At 38.1% G+C, this 23,623-nt stretch overlaps 1 protein-coding gene across 5 annotated transcripts in view; it reads left to right on the plus strand.

Annotated features, from left to right (window-relative positions):
* LOC145227715 (uncharacterized) overlaps positions 1-23,623 on the plus strand; it is a 92,423-nt gene that overhangs the window by 46,918 nt on the left and 21,882 nt on the right. For 4 of the 5 annotated variants that reach the window (XM_080092608.1, XM_080092609.1, XM_080092610.1 and 1 more), the window contains one exon: positions 19,521-19,553. In XM_080092608.1, the coding sequence (XP_079948734.1) occupies positions 19,521-19,553 (33 nt within the window). Of the gene's footprint in view, positions 1-7,708; positions 8,837-19,520; positions 19,554-23,623 lie in introns of those variants that run through there. The other variant, XM_080092612.1, reaches the window with a different exon arrangement.

The following is a 23,623-nucleotide window of genomic DNA, read 5'->3' on the forward strand; positions in this document are numbered from 1 at the left end:
GGTGGTGATTCGAATTTCAGGCATTGTTAAATTTTTGTGGCCAATTGAAATGTATTGAGAAAGGCAGTTGTGAATTTAACCTTATACTTACAGGTTGATTGCTTGTTTTGGTATTTTAGTTTCTTATATTGGATATTGCGACATTAGGAAAGTGTAGTAATTTCCAAAGAAACGTGAATTGCAATGTATTCTTCGAATTTCGCAAATTAAAGATTAGAATGGTGTTGAAGTTAATATTGAGTTGAGTTTTAAAACTGTTGTTTTGTAATAGCAATTATGTAGCGCAGTCTATTTGAAAGCTAACAAAATAATTCTCACTTACAAATATGCTCACCACACCATCTGCAACAAATTAACCCCTTCGATTCGAACACACAAACTCGTTTCCACATCTGATGTCAATTAACAGTTCGATAAAACACGGCAGACAGCTTGAAAGCGCTAAAATTATCTCCCGTCGCTTCTCGGGGGAGAACTCGTTCATCAAACATCCGTGGCAAATTTGTCACGTGGTTTGTGGAGCCACTAAGGCGCCGTCACGCTTAACTGAGCACAACCCTTAATGCAGTTTTACTTTTTTTCCCGTGAAAGTCGATGGTAACTTGGTAAGATTGTCTACTTTTTAGGGGGAGGTGTTATAGTTTCGGTAATGGCTCTGTCTGTTTGTGTGATTTCAAAACGCTAGAAACAGTGTTGAAAGTTAGCTTGGTTATAAACAACTTTTTAGATAGTTTGCATGTAAGAACCTTTTTGCACTGAAAATAACTAATCGATAGATGAAAGAACGACTGTAACAGAAAATAATTTTGGCAGGTTCTGCTTGGGAAAAAACTTGTTTGGTAGCGAATACTTTATCGTTTATATTTATTTTACCCTTTTAATCGCTTTCTTATGATGCTCGCAGACCATTTATGTTTTTATGAGGACAGATTAGGTTTAGTATGTATTGGTTGCCGCATAAGGATTGTCTGCAGCATTGGCGCTTTGCAAACAACACCGCTAATCGTGGTATATTTGTAGAAATTATCAACGTCACTTTTGACCCCGCTTGTGTCATCTGCCGAGGAATTCGAATTTAGAAAATAATGTGAAAATTATCGATCGAAATTTATTTATAAAACATAGAGAGAGAACGAGAGCAAAACGTAGATACTCTCTAGTTCTAGATCTCATATTTCACAGTAGGTGTTTTCTTATTTTGTTTTTATCTCTGGTCGCCAATTTGCCACATTGTCCAACAAAAACGTAAGGATCGAAAAAGGGTTGGTTTGGTGGGAATGTGTACAAAGGTACATGTCATAGAAACGAACAAACGCACAGTTTCATGGATAATTTTTGCGTGGTACGATAATTTTTGCGTGAATCTTTTTTAAATGCCCAACGCTGAATCGTTTCGAAACTCAAGCATCTTCATTGCCGGTCACATCATAGTTTCATTAGTGAGTCTTGCAGTAGCCTAAGTGTTTTATGTAATATGATGATAATTAAGATTCAGTAATTCATACAGAAAGTGATTTGACAGTTTTTTTTAATACCGGTAAAAAGTTTGCTAGAACACCATATACAGCACTGTTTCTAAGTCTTGTGAGGATATGTTGGTTAAATTTTGTAGTTAAAGGCCACATTCTTTCCGGCATGGTGCGCTTGAAATGCAGTGCGCTTGAAATTAAAACATGCCGCCTTTGACGTACATTTGTACCGCAATATTCTTTACAGCAGTTATATTATCTGTTTCCGCTTTGGTTTATTGGTAATATATATGATTCTGTCCCATTTAAACTTGTGGTCGAGGTAACTGTTTTCTTAGCATTTTTATTAGTCGCAAATGCATTGTTGACCAAAGGGGATGAAATGTGTGCAAACTAAATATAGAGACAAACCCACACACTCACACCAGAGCAGGACGTTTCGGGCTACAGACAGGTCAAACATGGCGTAGTTTGTCCGTAAACGTGCTCAGGTAAAGGTTAAGATCACCTAAATACGTCGAAACGTCAGTCAACCGTCTGCACCCTTGCGTATAGGGACAGTAACATTTGTGTGATCTGGACGAAGTGAGGTGATTCAATCAATTGCGATTCTCCCGTCGGCAATTTGCGCCTTACTCCGTACCTACTGCGTCCGAAAGCGTGCCAACTGTCGCCTTTGATTACCCGAGATATTGATCCTTACCCGCTCGGGATTTTGTTGCCACCGATTCAATGACTTGTTTATTGATTCAAAGGGGTTTGAGTTGGTTTGCGGTTTTTAGCAGAAGTTTGCGAGGTTGTTGCATGAGGTTTGTCAGGCAAAGTTTGCGCGTTTAAGATAAAATTTAGTCAAAAAACAAAACTGACAGAGCACATATGTGTAACTTAGCAATGTCGATATTTCAACAATCGTTGTTGTTGTATTTCGTGTACACCGTGTTTGAAACCTTTGCATTTCAGTGAATTCTCTTGATCGACTTCGTGTGTCAAGTAACGTATATACTGCGTTGTTTGTTGGACCCAAACGTTATGTGGTCGCTTCAGGTTCCATCAAACCATAAAAAGGATCATAACGCAGCTATTAAGTGACATATACCATGTCGGTACACAGCTTATAAGCTTGGCATTCCTTCAAAGCAAATGGTAGCCAAATATTAGCATGAAAGTTGGTTGTTTTCGGTCGGTGATAAAAAATCGTGGGACAAAAACGAAAATCGATAACCATGACTAGACTTTTCATATAAAACGTGAGGGGCATAACAGATGGATGAAGCTATAACGAACAAACTTTATGTAATGTTTTAGGTTATGTATAGGACAAAGGTGTTTTATGAACAAAATCGAAGTGAACACTGAAAGATAGTTGTAAGTCATTTAGGATGAAAACGCAAATCTCATACCTTTGTGAATGGAAATGCGTATAGCGAATACATTCTAATGCAGACGCTTCAGCAATCGCTGTGGTCATGATTAGTACAAAATGCTAATAAGTTGCATTTTTAATTAGGACACCTTTAAAGTCAGTTGGATAAATATAGGCAAAGTAAATACCTATAACTCTTTATATAAATATAAAGAGTTATAGGTGTTTATTGGCATTTGGTAAACATTCCTTGTTAAATTAACGCAATGTAATTTGATCCCATACGAAAAGGTAACATGTTGGTATATGCTGCTAGTTTCCTGTGTAACACGGACCTTTAGTAAGTTGTGGTTTACAGTGGATGGCCTTGTGGTCGCATATGAGTGGGTTAGGAAACCAGAATACAATGAAGCCACCTTTAAATGTAGAATAAGGAGCTGATGGTGGTTTAAATACCTTCACAGTAAGTGTTGGTATGATACAACCTTTATCGGTGACCATTTCTAAATGCTACTTTGATGAAAATAGTTTTTACTGAAATAACTTTTTTCAAGTTTATGTGTAAAGTCCACTTTAAAGCTAAACATACAATTCTTGAAGGGGTTTATAAGAATTGAAAAAATTGTAGGTTTACCTTGTTTTACCCATTTCCAATAAAATCAACCTACAATTGAACTTTGCTTTTCTGAGTTATAAACCGATTTAAAATTGGCCCGAATGTATTCATAACGATAAAGACATACCATAATCGTATAGTCAAATACTCCATATATTTGTTATCATTTTAGTCCATTGTGATCAAAGCTTTACACTAATGGTTCTACCCAAACCTTTAGCACTTAGTCAAGCAGAATCAACCTTAACCCCTGAACAATAGAGACTCGTTACATTTAAACCTTTATGTTTCTTCGACGCCTGTTTGTGATTGGTGTCATCTATTTCCCATTGAGATGTGCAAATAGTATCAAGTACCATATCGGCGGGTAAATATTGACTTAGATATATTCGCATCCTTAACCCGATGTTTGAAACATTTTATTTCAAATTGCCCGTTCTATCTGCGGTCTGCGTGAAGCGGTCTTTCCGTCGTTACAGTGACTCACTGGTTGTGTTTTGATGGCGGTCCGACGTATTTTTTGATGTGACACATGAATTTATTGACAAAAATACGCTATGATGTTGTTTGTGTGTACGCCGGCACAAACCATCAGAAGTTGAGGTTACCACACATACTTCCTGTTTTGTTGCTACTTTGAGAGTTAAACGCTGAATAGATGTAATGTTTAGGGTCAGTTTGTGAATTTTGCTCAGTTGTGATTGGAGTAAATGGTCGTGCTCATAATATCTCTTCAACTTGTAAACGTAAAACTGGAAGCAAAAGGTAACATCTCTAGTACAGCTGAAACAATATCAGAAATGCGTAATCACCAAAAGCGTAGTTAAGTCAGGCGAAATTAGGTTGATTGTTAAATAAAGAACATACGTATATCTTCAAGTCGTTTATCTTTCTTTAAAATTGAAATGTAGGACGTATCCGGTGTTTTATGGAACACATAACTAAAGAGACAAACTACAGTTGGTTAGTTTGTTCAAGTCACCCCTTGTTTCATAGTTGATTGATTTCACGTAGTAGGGCAACCAGTGTGGTTTTCATATAAATATCCTGTTAAGCTTGAGGTCATATAACCGTGAACTCGCTGCTCAATTAAGCGCTACAACAGCACTAGCGTAACCAAAATGCACTGCCTCGTATGCTTTCAGACCAGAAAAACGTGATCATTTGGGGCTTTGCTGATGCCTGATGGTAGGTTTGGTGTTGATTTAAAGGTCATTAGCTTATCTATAATGCGCCTGGAAATTCCATTTTACAGATTTCTGTGTGTTTAAAAGGGTGTTTTTTTGCTCATGGAAGAACCGGTATTCGGTAGAAAATTCAATTTCAGTGGCAATTATGTAAGCATCAATAAACACCGCTACGTGAAGGAAATATTTGTTTGTTTTAAACTTGCTGTAAAATACTGAGTTACATTCAAAATGTTACGTTTTTAAACCTTGTTTCATAACTTTAGTGTTACACAACAAATGTTGTAATTGACTTTGTTTCATAACGAACAAGTATATAAAGTACCTAAAGGTGTTAAGGCGCATTTTATACTGTATGAAAAAAGGCCTTCTGGTCTCAACCGAAAGCTGATATGTACTAGTTTACAAAGTTTGCGACCCGTACGAGTAGTTTTTTAGTAATAAGAAATTTAGAGGTAGCTCTTAAAACCTGCAGGGACCTTAAACATATGCAACATAAATGTATACAGCATTATCGGCGTCTAATCAGGACTGAATTGCCCGCAAAATAGGTTTGAGTTCAAGCTGCTTCGTGCAAATAACATACGCGCGGTGGTGGCAGACCAATTCGGGTTAAATTGAACCACAAACGCCTAGGCTAAATTAAAAACACAGCCACAGCAGTCTGGGTAGTAGACTGTGTTATGGCATGGCTCTGCCCGAGTGGGGAAAAAAGATCCGGAAAAATTAAAGCCGTGCGTTTCACTGGTGTGTAGCATGTGCGCGTGGTGGCTGGTGTAGTAGTAACTCGACACCGCTGTTCAGTTTGGCAAGGGTCTGCGCAGTTTAGATATAAGCCGGTTAATCTGCAGTACAGAATTTGTTTTACGCTGAAATACTACTTCCAGTGTGTGTTGTTGTGTTTTAGTCAAAGTGGTTAGATTTGTTGTGGTCAAATATTTCAAAGCAGAAATGGCTTTTATTGTGGTGGTACTTTGTCTTTTTTGTCAAGAAATGACAATAAATGGGTGAACAGTTTTGATCATCAAGGATGATGCAATAGCTTGCTTAAATGAGTCTGGCTTAAATGCATGTAAACAGCTGTTTTACCGAATAGTTTATCGTACATGTGAGTTGACTTGTCAAATAATGAAAGGTGCCGTCAGTTTGTAAGCGGAATAATGTTAGTTTTTGAAAAAATACCAAACCTTAATGTTTTGTGTTATTTTGGGGAATCATTATACATTATGTCAAAGGTTAGTTTCCAAAATAGTTCAGATTTTTATAACTTGCAGTCAAACAGAAACTATAAGGGCAAAATGCCAATATACATTGTTGAACATGTTTTGTACGCTTCGAGACTAGGCAATACCAGTTTTTAATTTAAAACTCGGACTCGCATTTCGCGAAGATATTTCTAATTTCGTTGAGCGACGCAGTTTTACGATGCCTCGCATTCTTAACGCATTTTGCCCTGAGCAATCCGCTCCATAGTTTACGGTCGATGTAATTGTGGGTTTGTTGGAACAACAGCGGCTCCTATGACTGACAAGAGGTAACTATAGTTCGTAGGTGACTCGCAGGCTTATCGGCTGCTGTAGAAAAGGTTAACAACCGAAATCCGGTTTCTTTTAATGTGTTTGTAAACAAAGACTAAGCGGGCGTGCCAATAGCGCTAATCTTTTGTCGGGGATTTAAGTTTTCAGTCTATTGTTTCTGCCGTTCAGCTTAAATTGGACAGCAATGCGCGGTCAGTTGTGAAAAAGTATAAACCACTGATTTAAGCGGGATTCTAAGTCCACAGCTAAGTTCATTCTACCACAGTGAAGTAAAAAATTTACTACAATATTGCTTCGTTTTTTCGCTACAGGTAACTTTTTTTACAAAAGGTAGCTTTAAACAACTTTTATTTTGTTAGACAATTGGCTACATGAGCTAGTTTGGTAACCTGCATCAAGTGTGCATCCAATTCAGGTATTCTTTGTTAGTGGAAAACACAATACTACAAGGGTGTTTAAAGTAAAGACAGTAAAGTTTCTAGTGCAAAAAAATTAAATAATTTTTGACCCAATACAAAACGCTTGTGCTTGCTTTTCTAAACTAAATAATTAATTGCCAATTTTTGGTTGAAAACGTCGTGTTGTTAGCTTATAACTTTGTATGAAAACACAGAGTCGTGTAACTCAAATCCAATGTATGAACACGTGTTAAAATATTGATGAAGCTTTCTGCGACCTGCTGTTATAAGGTTCTTGTCAATGTCTTTAATTCCGGATGTTGCTTAGCAACAGGTTAACCTTTCCTCTGTGATGTAATAACCTTCCCTCTGTGACGTAGGAATGCTGGATTTTGTATGGGAATTTCCGTACAATCGAATACCGTATCAGTTGCACCAGGAGACCATTTGAAATTGTAACGTATGCCCGCTATAGGTCAATTTGGCAATACTGAATATAAAAAATGCACGTTTATTAGAACTCACCAAAATACCAAAATCAACGTTTTGCAAAATTAAGCAAAGTAGATGGATATAAAACTACAAACATAAAGTATTTTTGATTTTATGGTCGCAATGTAGGGGCTTACCCGCGGAGCGTTATATACCAATCGCGTCCATTCAAACTTCATTTGTTCAGCTGAACCCCGAAGCACATGACGTCACAATTAGCATTGTTCCGTCACAGCACGCATGGTGACGCAACGATAGGGGAGATGTTGGTGGAGTGGTGGTTGCGGCCATCTATTGCGTGTTCAAATTTCCGGTCAGCTGTTTCAGCTTACTGATCGACTGAGGCTTGGGAATTTGAGTTAGAACATTTCCTTGTTGACGTGTAGCGGGATATATTTTGTTATTTTTTGTGCTGCAGCATGTAAGGTACAGGGGGTTTTGTGCAGTTAAGGTACCTCAAGACAGTTTTTAGATTAGTTTAAGCAGATTTTTGTTTCACATGAAATTGTACAAGTTTGTTTTGCGATGTTTAAAGGTTTAAAGTAGTTTAAATCTCTAACGTGTTGTTGATGTTATGATCAAATTGATGACAAAAAAAGTATAATACAGTTTATCAATTTTTAGCATTTCTTTCTTTTTAGCATTTTCAGGAAAAGTTTGTTAAATTGTGGAAGTCAGCACTTCTGAAAATTAGTGTTGTTCATTTTGCAGCCAACTAAAAACGTAAAGTGTAAAATTCAGTTTTCAATTGGATTATGTAATACAAAGTGCACGTCATAGTTTAGTTTGTGACATCACAATGAACCGGTCAACAGCATCTCTTCCATCAGCGTCTATCCTCAAGAGCAGTTCCATGTTCTTTGAGGCGGGCAAGGAGCAAGATGCTCTCTCCACCGATTCTGGTTTCTCTTCTGAACAAATCTTCACCACGTGCTACGAGAACCCATGGACGCCCCGATTTCCCCCCACACGCCGGAACCGCTTAAACTTGAACAATCGACCTCTGACCCCGTTGAAGGTCAAATCCGTCGGCGCGTTTGGAGTCGAGAAAACCAAAGCCTTTCCGATTTTCTCTGATATTCCGAACGATGACGCGCATATGAACGGGCGCTCCCCCCATTTGGCGGTGACGAGAAGTCATTCGAATGATTGTGACGTCAGAACGTCGCGAGTTGCACCGACCCCCGTCCGCCCGATGTCGCTAGTGGTCAACCCAGTCGTGTTAGAACCAATGGAAGATTCCAGTCGGCTAATCACGTCAACTACAAAAACACGGGATTCCTCCACCGTCGTGCGGAAAACAAAACCCGATAGCGATGACGTCAGCAGCATGACGTCATCCCCTTTGGAGTCTGGATCTTCGGATTATCCGGATCAAAATTCTGAATCGGAACATCAGGAGACGCCTGTGAAGGTGGTGATGAGGCAGAAGCGCGGTTTACCGGAGGAAGCGGAGGTTAAGAAGAGTCGAAGGCGTTCTCTACCAAATGTCTTCGGCTTAAAAAGGAACTCTTTGTCCGGTTTAAGTATTTTCAAGAACGTTTTCCACATCTCCCGTTCATCAAGCATTGATAAAGAGGAGCAAGTCGCGTCCTCCGAGAGGAGGCAGTCTCTTCCCGAGCATCAAATCGTGGAAGAGCTCTTCCGCAAACCGGGATCACGGAAAACGAGAAAAGTATCATCTGCATCTTCTGCATCTTCCACATCAAGTTCGTCTTCTTTCGGAAGCAAATTTCGATCCACTGAAAGACGGAAGGTTTTTGGCAAGAAAAGGTATTTTTTATGCTCTTGTTTTTGTGACTCAACGTGATTGTGTGAGTTAATTTAGTGGGATGTTACTTCAGGTGTAGAGTTAATAGGATTTGCTATTTAGGAGACATTTTTAAGGGACTGTTGGTGTTTATTGAAGTCGCTTGATGTATCTTTTAGATTTGTAACGAAGCTTGAAGAGAGATTTGCTTTGATTTTTTCGTCCCAATTAAGTCATGTACGTAACTTAAAGATTTGTGTGTGTCTTCCGCTGTTAGCCTAATATGTAGAGAAGCTTATTGGCTTTTAGATAAACTAATTCATATTTCTTAGCTATTTGACATTTTTTGACAACAATTTTCGTTTTTGTGATACAAATGTATCAGATGTAAATTAGGCATATTCTCCTAAACCTAAAGTCACAATACGAGAATTACACACTTGTGCATCAAAAACAAAACCCACAGTTGCTAATAAGCAATAATCCGCAACTTTTAACTTTTTCCCGCCTAATACGTTGTCGTACAAATAACGCGCAAATATGTTTTCCCTAAACGTCACCTAATCGGATTAGCGCACCGCAAAATATCCGTCAGTAGGTTGAAATCGGTACGACCAGGTTACTCATACTATAGACTGCGGCCACCTAATTCAATTTGTTCACTTGGCTGTTGTATCAGCACAACCTCAAGTTGACTGCAAACAACAGTTTTTTCTCCTTAATCGCATTTCGTAAACAGATTAATACTTTGCCTTTCCCACATCAAAGAAATTGAAGTTTTTGAAGATTCTTTTTTCATAAGCACCAAAATCGAATTTACAAATTTACGGTTTGCTGTATTAGACTTGGAATTTTTTGTTTGGTTAAAACCAACAGCGTTTGTAAAGTGCGGTTGGACACTGAGCTGCTGTTACTTTGTATGGCTAGCGCCACTTAGTGGTATAGAATTAACTATTTTTGTACACGATGAGGCGCTAAATGCACAAAATGTTTTTAGCGGGTTTGGGCTTTTCAAACTTAATTCGTTTTGTCACTCAAATCGAGTTTGAATCAGAAACGCCAATCGATCACATTACTGATATATATATATCTGTTTTGTTTGGTTTTTGACTTTTGTTATTGTTTCCAAAACGTAATTGTGCCAAGAAAGTTCTTGTGACCATTCTGATAAAATATTCGGTTTACATTTTTATTCGGTTGTCAATGTGAGATCAGCATGTAGTAATGCTTGTGTTAAAAAGCTATTCCAAACCTCAAAGAACTTTTTCAGACAAAAGTCACACTCTATAATCACGTCAACCAGATGCCTTATTACGCAATAGGAAGCGCATTGTTATGTCACCACCAGCTGTCAGACGCTGACTTCGCTCAGTTGTGGGGTCAGAGTTCGCGTCACGGGTTAAAGGTCACATTTAGTAAGGTTCAATCGCATTAGCTATCTGTCGCAGATAAACGTCTGATCTCTGCAGGCGAAGTGGGTTAAATATTTCACGCCTAGAAGCTGAACTCTTTGACAAATTCTGAGGATTTCGGTTTTATTTGTCAAAAATATGTCAGGAAGTTGTTAAAGTGTTTCGGTTTATTGTTTGCTTTTAATGTCGATTTTTTGCGTTTTTAAAGATACACCGAGATGTATAAGATACACATGAAAATTTGAATTTGGGCAGACAAATTTTGACCGTTGCGTTGTAAAAACATTGGAACGCTGGTTGTAAACTGGTTTTGGTTTCCGACCGTTATAACCTATAGAGCTGTTGCAGAATTTAATTAACTTGTTGTCAAACTTATTAACAGCTGAAATACAGACCCCCACGACTGTGGTAAAATCATCAAAGAAATTCATTACAAACGTATTGTACTAAAGATATTTGACCAATTACAAGATGTTTAAATATACCAAGAAGCATTTCAAGGCTCTTAAACGAACTTGATAAGACAAGTATGATTTTTCCCTGCATAAGTTTATTGGGATTTTTTTCTTTTTCCATGCTGCTTTTTAGGTCCGTGTCTAGTATTTATAAGTATCACATGTATTGAACAGGGTAAATTGAAAAATAGGTGTCTTGTGATTTCATATTTTCTTGTCTGCGAAGTTGTAATGTATTTGGGTCAGATTTCTTTAGAACTTTGAAATATTTCATTCAGCCAACTGACCTTATTGGCTGAAACTCTTTCGATGACGTGTTTACCTCACGCTCAACCCCTTGCCTGAAATTCCTCTCGCTTTTTGGTGAATCGACACTTTAATCGCGTGAAACACCGATATTACACACGCACGTGTTGCGTCTACCTTGTGACGTCATAGACGTTTCGGGGCTTGGTCACGTGATCGCGACGCGCCAACAATCGGCGGACATTATGCCGTCACACAAGCGCGGAACTGCCGTTAGATAAAATGCAAACGGAAAAGTTGTTTTGCTTAAATCAGGAGTACATTTAAGTGGCTAAAGAACTTTCAATTTTTAGTTAGGTTTCGATTATGTCTGAAACCAAATAAATTACTGTGTTCAGTGAAAGTGGTTCTTGTCGAATGCTTCGAGTAAAAAAAAATTGTAAGGTTGGGAATGCTTATGTCGTGAGACATCTATGTTGTCACTTGTCATCATCAGTGAAATGCACGCTGCAAAACATTGCTTTCGACTTAGTAAGGGTTTCTTTAGCATCATTTGAATGTTCCTTGACAAGCTTGAGGCAGAGATAAGGTTTGTTTTGAAAGACTCAAGATTTGCTGACCCTTGCAGGTCTACTTCCTATAGTTACACGCGTCTACGGTACTTTTCAAACGGTTAAAGATTACATGAGATGCGGTTTTGACAATCTGTTCTGCTGCTTCTTGCGGTTTACATGCGAAACAGATGAGGATGGTGTAAGCCTCAAATTGCTGCTTGTATTTGACTTGAAAAGATTTGAAATACTAAATAAACGCTTTTTTTGGCTTGTGGTAAACGTAGGTGTTGTATAACAGACAGGCCGGAAATTTCCAATGTTCCATGAGCCAAATAAAGTAAGTCCAATTAGGAAAAAAGGAAAATAAATTGTCACAAAGTTGTAAACTTTTTAATGCATGACGATTATTAAAAATGCACCAATGCCTTCTTGTATTGGGAAATTTGTAATTTAGCTGGTTTTGAGGTCTTGTGAACAGCTGAAAGCCTGTTTCCGTTTTTTTATCTATGTTTTACCCCTGTGAAAAACTCCCAATTAACCGCAGGTTATTGGGCTTGATCCAATTTCCACGCTTCCACATAAACAACATACACTTCCTTACCTGGAGAATTGTTCACATCGATTGAAACACTTTGCACACGAGAAGTTGATAAATTACTTATTTTTTCCAATCGTAATTATCCTGTTCCGTTTCTGAGTTCCGTTTTAATTTTTGGATTTTAAAATTTTCCTGTGTCATGTAGTCGCTCCAATCACTATAAACCCGAATGACCGAATCATTGTGATTTGACGTCACAATGCTATAGCGTGCGACGCCTTGTTTGTGATTGGCCCCGCGCGATTCCGCTGCCCCCCCTGTGTTACGTCATAAACGCCCTGTATCCCGCGCAGAACAGGAAGTCCCGCGAATGATCAATACACGAATACTGTATGAAGTGACGGTTTGTGATGTCATAAATGCGACAGTTCGCGCGTTTTTTTCGTGGAAGAGCTTCAAGATTTACGCGGTATCTGAATTTATGGTGGACTTATATGAGAAGGCTGTCTAACTTGACATAAATGTGAGTTAGATTTATATGCAGTTTCATTGGCAGGTATATTTGCTTGAGGTGTGGTAAAGCAATTCGTTTTAGTTTTTGTCTGCGCAATCTTATGTATTGATATTGGGTTTTAATATTTTAAAGCGTTGGAAAAGTTTTCTGTCTTATTCGTGGTAAAAAGTTGTGTTGTTTTAAATAGGTTAAAAAGTTAGTCATAGTTGTCATGTAGAGAGTTTAAGTTGTTTTTTTACAAAACGAAAGGTCAAGCTTGGATTCCGAGCTAAAACAATTTCGATTCAGTTGCATCAATTCTTTGACTTCCAATTACTTGATGTCCTGTTGAGAGGTTCAGGCAAATCGCTTGGATGCCTTGTGTCATTTGGGCTCGAGGATAATCTCGGCAGCGTCGTATTGTCTGATCCGTTTCATCGTAAATCTAACAAACTTACGTTAGGGAGGATATGCAAGGTTAACAAGTCGTTTGTTGCGTCATCACATGTCATAAACAAAATTGTGACGATTGAAACAAGCCCAAGGGCTACATAAGCAGTTGGTGTAGTACTATAGGGAATGTTTTTGTAGCCAACCATCTAGTAGTCAAAGGGGGCGTTTGCCACTTAGCTTTGTTTAGTGAAACGCATCGTTTTGTGAACATTTGCAAACTAGCTTCTTTGAATCAAAATGAACGAATGTTAACATAGAATTGGCGTAGTTAAGGGTTTATGGCCTAATCGTTCTTTACATAATCAGTAGAGTCTTCAAAAACTTGTGGATTGGTGGATTTAAAACCAAAAGTTGTGGATTGTACAAATTGCGTTAGAGAGGTTATGCCAGGTTAAAATTCCTACGATAAATCATCACTTTCATGTTTAGAACTCTTCGAGGGAAAACATTCACCCTTGGGCAATTGTATATTTTTGTGCCGATCAATTTTCCGCTGTGGTTTATTGATTCAAATTTCAAGTAAAGCGTCATTATTTTGCGCAAGGTATTCGCCTCAATTCGCCTTTAAAACTGAAGTTTTTTGGTTTCTTGTATGCTAATGCAATCTTAATGGGGAAATATTAGCTACTTTTTTTCAGAATTTTAGCGTTATTGTTGTTCTGTTCTTTTCAAATAATGTGTGTGGTAAGATTAGAACGAACTAATAGTCTCAATACTTTGTTGTTTGAAATAGCTCTTTGAAATATAGCAAAAGTGATTGTAGGGATTAGTCTGCAGAAATTTGATCACGTTAAAAATTCTTGCCTGACACCAAAGTAGAAATGTCACCAATTTAGAAGTAACTCGATTCAAGATCAAAGCTTTGGCCTGGCAGCAATTTGAACTCTGTTTAACCTTGACATTCTTTGTGACGCCATAATAAGATCAGTTAAATTGAATTGTTGTTGCCTTTCCATTAAGTAAAGCGGATTTGCCAGCTGCTGCTAGTTGACATAAACTTAGTTACTGTTTTATGACTTTGTATGTTAAATTAAACATAAAGGATATGTTTTTTTTAAAGTGAGGACCTTTTAGTATTTCGATTTTGACTTGGTTTTGGGCGTTACATTATCAAAGTTGGGGTTAGATGTGCTTCAGTCTGTTTAGTTTTATAAATATAGAAGAGCAAAGCTTCATTGTTTAAGTTTTATTTTAGCTGCAGTGAGGTTTGTTACCAGTTCTTTCTCGTCGGTTAGAAGTTTTTCTGCAACATGTCCATTAGCCTATGAGCAAACCCATAATAGCTAATGCAGTTCGCCAAATAAAAACATGTTTTAGACTAAATACAAATCAGCTAAAAGCGATGTTGTGACGAAATTATTAGGGTTATATTTGTTCACTAACATTACAACTCAAATCGTGATGCTAATAATTGGACAACAAAACCTATGAGTATGACTGTTGTCCAACAAAGTATCATGTAATCCAGAATTCAGCTTAATATGGGCGTAAGTTTATCTTGTTAAGTTCTAAAATGACCAACACATAATGGCGTTGACTCATCAAAAAGATGGTGTAGAATATTTTCTGACTAACGCTATTTTTATAGACTTTATTGGCGCAAGAGGACCCTTATTAACCCTTATAGTGAACAGCTGACCATGTTTCTCCTGATTGCGACCTTATATCTTTACCGGTAAAAGTTTTGTGACTCAATCAACGATTACATCATGAATGGGACTGTATACATAAGAATAATAGACTATCACGCTAAGAACAGAGCTGAAGTTACGATACAGTTAATATACCAAAGGGGAATTTCTGGAGGCTATAAGTGTCAGAAAACTATGTCAAGATATGCCTATCAAAACAACATGTTTCAAAATGGATCAAAGAACATCGCCAATAATACTTGGTTATTGAATTGGCTTTGTAAACCTTTAAGCAGTAAAACCAGTGGACGTTACAACGCTCAATAAAAAATCACTCAGTTCTAATTGTAAGTAACACATATTTTGCTTGTCAGCTCCCTAATCAAGTAGAAAAAATATTTATAAATTTAGGAATAAAACGTTGTTTTTCTACTCATTTTGATTGTTGATGCGTTTAAAAATATCATCGGGTAATGAGAACCGTCGCATTGATTAGCCCGAAAACTCCAACGTTACGGATAAAACCCACGATTACGCATCAATGACGTCATCCGTAGACAAGATGAGGTGAAAGAAGCGAAATTGAAAACTTCCTGTCTTGCTGTGAAGCAAATGACATAGCGTCGCGGTGTATGGCGCTGTGAATTTATTTGCATTTAAATGGTTGTAAACTCACTTTGAAGTGGGTAGTCAGTTTGTCGTTGTTTCAGTAGTCATAAATTGTAGAATTGTGTTGGAGGGTTTTGACCTTTCTTGTGTGAAAAAATATCATTTTTGGATGTTGACATATATATTTTGCGAGTAAAAAGATTATATGTTCAAATATGAACTAGTTATCCATTCAATAAGCATATAGTTTGTTTTCTGCGGAAATATCCTATTCTTACTCAAAAAGGCTTTATTAGGCAATTTATTGTTGTTTCAAACTCATATCGATGCCACCTGCCTTCTCTCGTTTGTCTGACGTGAAGAGAAAGGCACTGAATCACGTGACACGTTGGCGGTAAGCTCATTTAACCGTGACGACGTAATCTCACTACAAGACACGAGACGAGAGATTAGTTGTATAGTTGATGCAGTTGGTTCACATCACAATTACTGTCTATGTCTGAACAATATGCGATTGTTTTTGGCTATTATGGCTATTGTGATGTCAGAAAGATGACAAGAGTTGTAGAAGGCGTGGTTTGTTTTGTTTTGTTTGTGTGTTGAACAGAAGTGTCTTCCAGGATAAACGTGGATAATCATTAACCAGCAAAAAGGCTGTAAATTGCAAGACTTAGTGTGACAGCACGTGACTAGGTTTTACACAGATGTTTTGAACTGTAGTCATCTTGTAATAATTATAAAGTTCTAAAAAATCTCGCCATTATCAATGAAGTAATCGCATTGCTAAAGTACGAAGGTAAATTGTTTTCAAGTTAAACATGGTACAAAACGAATGTGCCTCTTTTAATATAAACCAGGACAAAGAATTGAAAGTAGTATTAAAAAGATCCGAATATTGGACCTTTTATAGATAAACCGAAGACCTTAACTCCAGAATTAAGCCGAACAAATCTAGTTTGGTTGTACATTCAGCGCACGAAGAAGTTACAACCGCATTACAAATTCAAAATCACCTGTTAAGCTGACTCGATATTTGTGAATTCTTGTGAGAAAGGCTTCTTTTCAGCGTGGCCGGCGGTGTCAAGTGTTGGCAGTGGGCCATATGCTTTCCTGCCATCCCAGCACAAGTTATGGGTGGTAACTAGGCCAGATGGAAGAACTTGTAAGCTTGTACCGCTGAGAATAGTGTCCAAGATATTGTGTTACAATTGCAGGAAGTTGCCATGGTGTGCTGACATACTTTGTTGTCTGCGGGAATCGCGTTTTAATAACTGATAGTAGCTTGTGAAGTTTGTGCAGTCAGATAAACTCGTTTTCAACTTAATTTGTTGTTTTAATTTGTCGTTAAAGTCGGTTTAAACTTGATTGGTTTCTAATAATGTGGCCATACAAACTATAAACTTGGTTTTGTGCTTGTATGTCTAAATTTGCCTCAAATTGTAACACAGGCAAAACAACTTGCTATCTTGTAAATTCAATGCTGATTTTTTGACTGTAGTTAAGCTATTATAAAGGGCGGCTTGTTAAAACATGTCTAGTGAGTTTATATTTAAATGCGAGGGAGAAATTCTTTAGCGGTTCAAAGCAAATAGTTTTAAACTTACTAATGCGCGGATTTTGGCAGGGAAACTTCACGCGGCAGGGTCAGGTCTAAATCGGGGTTATTTGTGTCAGAAAATAATCGTTCAAATTTGCATCTTGATTGTCGCAGACAGAAAAGTCGTTCCGAGTGCCAGAACAGTGTTTCAACCTAAATCATTCTTTTACGCATGACGGTTTAAGTAAAATCCAATTAAAACCGGCACGTTCCTGCAGTCGGGCATCCACGGGCCTAGTAACCCGCTCAATGCAGCAGTTGATGTATAAGTTTGATGTGATCGATAATGCATGTTTCCTGTGTCATGAGTCGCCTTTTCACAGGCCCTGCTCCCCCGAGGGATTTTCACGTCTCCAATAGCCGTACAAGTAATATCGATTATTGTCGTGATCTGTGCTGCCCCTGGTTCGGTATTTTTAGAAGGAACCACTGACAGTTTATGACCTTACGACCGACTGGTAATAATTGCATTCTACTCTCATTATCAAACGCGTATGTTAATGCAAATAAAAGGTGATTACGTGTTTAGGCTGTGGGTTTACGAACGATCAATCGTATTTCGATTAGCAGATTAGAATATAGTTTATGAATGGTCAATTATAAACAGCTTAACTCCTGTTCATAACCCAGTCGACTAAATGCTGAATTCGCGACAAAGTTACATACTAAACCTACAAAACTCTTTCCAACAGTTTATTACTTTTTTACATGCTAGGATGTAACCAATATGAATATTTTAAACCTTCTCACCAATTAGTTTTCGCTTGATTTTTATACAGCGACAGGTTATGTACGTTTCAACACACCTGACTAATCAATACGTTTAAAAGGGGACAGAAAATGTAAAGCAGGTCTACGAAATAGTAAAAGGTTGTTTCTGGGGGGATTATGTCTGTGATGTTTCCTATAATTGCGACAAAAATATGAGAAGGTTTTCTTTTTTTTTGCGACAGGTTCCCTAATGAACATAACGCGTAAAAATCGTCTAGACATATGCATATGCATTCAACTTTTTTGTTTTTTACAAAAATTCAGGCACCAATAATTTCGTTGAACCCTCAGAAAATTTCGAAGTAAACCTATTTGAAATCTGGCAAAAGCAAATCCGATACTGTCGTTTTATGGTATTCGATAAAATGTCATATTGCATTTTGATTTGGATTCTATAATTGCGAAACTCTGTATAACAAACATACAATCAACAAGTTTCATGCCCATTTAATACAGTAACATTTCGCCATCTGTGTGACCGGGAGTTACCCAGGTTCTATTGCTGTGCGACTGGTGACAATGAATTTCGATTGCATCCTTTGTCTCGAGATTGTGACGTCACAGTGCTTGTTGCAACTGTTAAGTGTAAATGGATTTTTTGCACCAAAAGTCGAAACGCTGCCAGTAATTGTTTGTTTAGAAATATTCGCTGCTATGACGCAACAAACGATTTATTATAAATGCCACGTACATAGGTTTTACCACAGAAACTAAATTTGCAGTTGGTTTGTTTGTCAAGAAAGAGAAACACTTGTCTTTATTATGTCACACGCGACAAACCGGTACGCACACAGGTCGTGTCAATATTTGTCCGGAAAGTAGGATTAGCTTTGCTCGTATTGGATCTCAAAGCAGGTGTTAAGGGTTGTAAACTGTTTATCACTATGTGTTTAGTGTGTTGTATAAATGTCTTCCTAGTTACAGCAGTCATAAAACACAAGCGTTTGGAAACTTTACAATGATTCATGATTGAGGTGTGGCTAAACGTTTTTCATGGGCGCTGACATTTCATCAACAGCAAGAAAAACAAGCAAATTATTGAGTATATCGCTCTAGCAGATGTTAAGCTTTCAGTTACAAGTTGACTCTTTAAATTGCTATATAAGTTGTATGAATTGTAGACAGTATTTTCTCAAAGGCCTTAACAAAACTATTGTTGTCACTAGTAAGGCAATTAATCACAAAATAACGCAAGATTGTTTAATGTGTGAGTTTTATGTTACTTTAAAGGCAATTTTGTTAGCAAAATGCTATTTAGTCAGTCTGTTTCATGGCAAAGTTTTTTGTTTAATGTTGCCAGTTTACCGATAATTTTGCCCTGTACTAAACGTTTATGAATCAAAATTTAAATGCAAAAACAAGACTTCCTTTAAATGTAATAGAAACCAGCATCTACATACGAACCAGACCGAACTAACGTACAAAGGAGGCACTTATTTCACGACTTATCCCCACTAACCTGCCGCGCGGGTTTTGCGCACTTTCTGAATCACAGTTATGACGTCATAGTCGCGTGGACTTCGTCAATCGTGCAGCGATTGTGAGGTCACAGATACACTTGTGTGTGAGCGCGGTACGCGGTTTCTTTACGAACCAGCCCATCATCCTTTTGTTTGTTTTCGCAGGATTGTAATTTGTTGTTATAAGTGATTTCGAGTTTCAGGTAGTGCGTTTAAAACTGCAAAACGTGAGCGAGTTTAAAAAATATTGTGATAAAATGCCCGAAAGGAAATGGTTGGATACGATGCGCCCTCCAGCGTTAAGAATTAAAAAATCGCGGGCCGACAGGTAAGGTTTAAATTGACCTATCAAAGTTCTGCATTTCAACACGTGGCCTTATTGCATTACCAAGGGTTTCGTTTTCAATGTTTTCCTGTAGAATATTATATTTGTGTTTCAACCTGTTGCAAATTATAGATTTTAATTTTTGTGTTTTTCTGTATTTTAGGTGTGATGCTCCACTAACACTGAAAACGGCTCGGTAAGTTTTTATTTTATTTATTTGTTGTTAAAATTACCTAACAAGTTTTCCCAAATGCAAAACCCGTTGAATTCCCTCATGTAATTAACCAATTAGGCTGGGTTTAGACATTAACCATAACTTAATCAGTACCACAAATAACACAATTAGACTAGGCAATTTGCATACAAGTCAACGCAACGTGTTCAGTAACACCTGAATGCTGAGCTCTTCCTTTGACCTTCAAATGAACTTCTGCTACTGTGCTGAAAAGTGACGATGATTGTCTTCTAGTTGTTTTGTTGCGGGCTTATCAGCAATTGCACCTTTCTCCTTTCTGCCCTCAACAAGTGGGTGCTTTCTCACGCCACAATGTGCATTGTTACATCACAGTGCAAGTGCAGGCGACTGCCAGCTGGTGTGTTGTTGGCAGTGGACAGAAAAATATGAAGAGGAACTTTGTTTGATATTTCATAATTGGATACCAGAGCAGTAGAAACCATAAAAAATTTAACCGAAAGGTTTGATTAGACTCAGGTGTCAAAAACCAGAGATTTTTTTAAAAAAATATGTTCTAATCATTCTGCAAATTTGGGACTTACAGTGAAGCAAGAAAAAACAAGTGCGTGTAAATGTTGTTGATAAGTGCTGGCAGGGTTGAAGATGCATCCGCATTTACCCAACAAGCGCTGATTTCGAAATGTAAAATGAATACTACATTTTGTTCGTGTGGTCTGGTATGCTCCTAACTGTTCCAAAATACCATCGAACCGATAACGGGCAAAGTGTAATTTAAAACGACCCGTTTTTGTTTGCGTCTCATCGATTCAATGCAGAATAAGTGCACTTGACGCACGAACGAGCACGCATCGAGACGTGAAAGGTCATTTTAGTTCATTTAGAAACAGACAGGCGCCTTGATAAGTGACATACGGCATCTTCGTGAATTACAGCAGCCCTCCTTCTTCTACCAACATTGTGCCCCTTCTGCTTTGAGAGTAAAAACGCCTAAACAATTATCAGTGCACCTCAGAGCCATGAGAGTGAGATTTCCAATGCTTTGTTGTTTTTGCGTAGGACCTAAAGGTAACTTTGGGCACATTAAGTTAACTATCAAGCTGCCCATCGCAGAGTCCGTCAGATTTCTAGATTTTCACTGTGGATTTGAACTGTAGATTAAAGTCTACGTGTTACATGAAGTACGTTCAATGCGGTTGTAATTTTCTCGATGAAAAATAGCCCAAATTGAATATTGGTATTTCGAGAGGCTCGTTTAGTTGAAATGACCCTTCGACGCTCTGCAAAGATTATAAGCTTGCGAAATTGCGTTGCATACAATTGTGACATTGCGTAGGCACTTTCGTGCAAACGAATTGCATCAGCAGTCAGTCGTATGCGCTGTGCTAAGCCATTGCAATGTTGCAATTCTTCATAGTAGACCCATAAACAGACTACAAAGTTTGGGACTCGATTAATTTCCAGGTATCTGTCAGTGTTATACATGTTTAAAGCAGAACTAAAGTGCTGTATTAAAAGCAAGCTTCATAGTCAGTAAAATTTTGGACAACGTTGCATCGGAAACTACAGGCGAAGACATATTAATTTTTGATCATCCTGAAGCGCTGAAAAATTCTTTATGAAAGCATTTTGGAAAGAGTCATGAAGTTAGCAACGTACAAGTTAAAAAACACCACACACTGGCAATTGTTACATCTTGAAACGACAAGGTTTAGTATACGAGCATACTCGGTCTACTGCAAAACCTCTTCAATGCGACAGGCGCGTTATAACAAGCAATTGACGTGTTATGTTCGGGTCGCATAGATTTACGTGTGATGTCTCTTTCGTCGACCACTTGTTGATAAAGTTCTGGCGTCACACGAGTGAATAGGCACGTTCTGTTGGATGTGTACACAGCGGTCCCTCTGCTCCATGCGTTGAATTGCTCTCGCGAGCCACTTCCCCGTAACTCCCAACAGTTGCTCACTATCTCATGGGAGATTCTGATAAGTGCGTTGTATAGTTCAGCTAAAGAGCACACTCCCAATTTCAAATACAAGGAATTTTGATCACAGTTAGTTAAAGCAAAGCAGTTTTTCAAAGGAATTATGTGCAGTCAGATGAAATGATTGCTTGACCGGTTGAAGCTAGTTCGGAACCTGTTTCAAACATCTTGTAAAGACTTCACGGTCAGGAATTATCAGACAGTGTAGAGATCGTTGTTATGTTGATTTATATTGAAAACTTTTTCAGAAGTTGTACTGCATTTACGAAATCGAAACCAGATCAAAGTAATAATAATAAAAATTGTGAATAATTGAATTCGTGTGCTGGTTAAATCTTTTGAACTTACGGTTTAAAACTTGCTTAGAAACATGATCAAGCGCTCTTGTTGCCAAATCAGATCTCAGTTAGCAACGGCAACTCGCCCTGTAGCTATGAACTTTACAGCTTTGGCGGTAAGCATATACAGTTACAGGTTAAAACGTTGATCCAATTTCGTTTGTAAAGTTAAGTGACAATGACATATGGCAAACGCTACGCTTGTCATATGCCAGAGATGTATCTTGTTTGCGTATAATACGGACTCACATACGCCAAGCTTAAGGAAACTAGTTACTTGTGATGGAACCGTGGTTTATAATTTACATACTCCTTAGTTTATCGCGGAGGTTTTTTGGGGAGTGTAAGGAAATGCGCTAAAAATTAGATTACAGTTGAACTTAATATTCAGATGACGGAAAATTGCTGTAAGACCTGAGAATAGACTGGATAACTTGGAGTAACAAAGTCTATTTTATTCGTTTTCCGAAAGTTTAAAATATTACAAGAAAGGTGGGCAAAATGACATAAGACGTGTATGGATTAGCGACCATCTAAATGATGTTTTCTTATTCTTGTACAACTTACTGAAACCAAAATATTGACTTTTGATTTTGATTTTTGTCGAACTCTGAATTTAGACGCAAAGTGAGCTGTTGCTAAGTAACAGAAGCGTTAAACTTGTAAACTTCAATTCTCGAACGAAAGAAACCCATGAAAACTTTCCGAAGATTGTCGGTGCGTCATAGTGCTGATGACGTCATCGATCAAAGAAAACAGGATGCGCCGGTTCCAGGCCGTTTGTCCCTGAAGGCCGAACTGCGAGCGTCTTTCTCGTCTCTGCCGAGCGCCAAAGGTCTGCAGCGTCGCCGGGCAGCTACGGAAATATTGCGACCTCCGAAATCAAGCCCAGATTCGAACCGTCGCTGGTCGCCCATTAGTGGATTACTAGCGACATCGAGTGGCAATAGTTTTTGGACACCTTCACCCCCTAGGCGGCGACTTGGCATGAAAAAGCGAAGACACCCGAGTGATGCAGCTACGAGTACAAAATGCGACTCAGATTCAAGGTATTAAGTAGGAAGTGTGTTTATGTTTATTTACTGTCCAAATGTCCATGCTAGCAGTCATTAGAGCATACCTTTTGTACTTTATTGAATGTGAAAAAAAACCTAGCTAAAAATGGCGCACAAAGTTACCTTTAGCTCCTTTGCTTTCATAGCTTAAAGAAACATTGAAAGCACTTGTGTTAAACAAACGTGCAAATATATGAAAACTTTTCTGCAAAAAGGTAGAAGAGTAATTCGACAACAAGCAGCAGTACATTCAACTTGGTTTAAGCAATGTACACCGCACATATATTTAAGTTCATATCCTTCAAGAAAACAAACAACAAAAATAAACGTGAGCTTAGAGGCCCAGCTGGGCATTACAGCGTTATTCGTTTGCAATGGTAAAACCTACCCTAAAACAAACATGGCTGGTTGAAATCGGCGACATCAAACAACCCAATAGCAAATGTGTGTGCTAACTTGTTTCATGCCCGGATGGTTTGTTGCGTTAGTAGCGCATCAAGTGGCAAAGATGTAAAACACCGTGGCCGTACATTTACAAACAGTCCCTGCCTAATGAATCTGCACTTCTTGTTCAGGTGTATTATGTGGTCTTTAAACGGATCCCTTCAGTTTAAAGCAGCGGTTTTGAATCAGGGTTTTGCAATTATAACCTAATTACTAGCAATTGCTATATTGTATTCTGCACAAAGTTTC

This window comes from Phallusia mammillata, chromosome 5 (genome assembly GCF_965637545.1).
Source record: "Phallusia mammillata chromosome 5, kaPhaMamm4.hap1.1, whole genome shotgun sequence".
In the NCBI taxonomy this organism is placed as follows: domain Eukaryota; kingdom Metazoa; phylum Chordata; class Ascidiacea; order Phlebobranchia; family Ascidiidae; genus Phallusia; species Phallusia mammillata.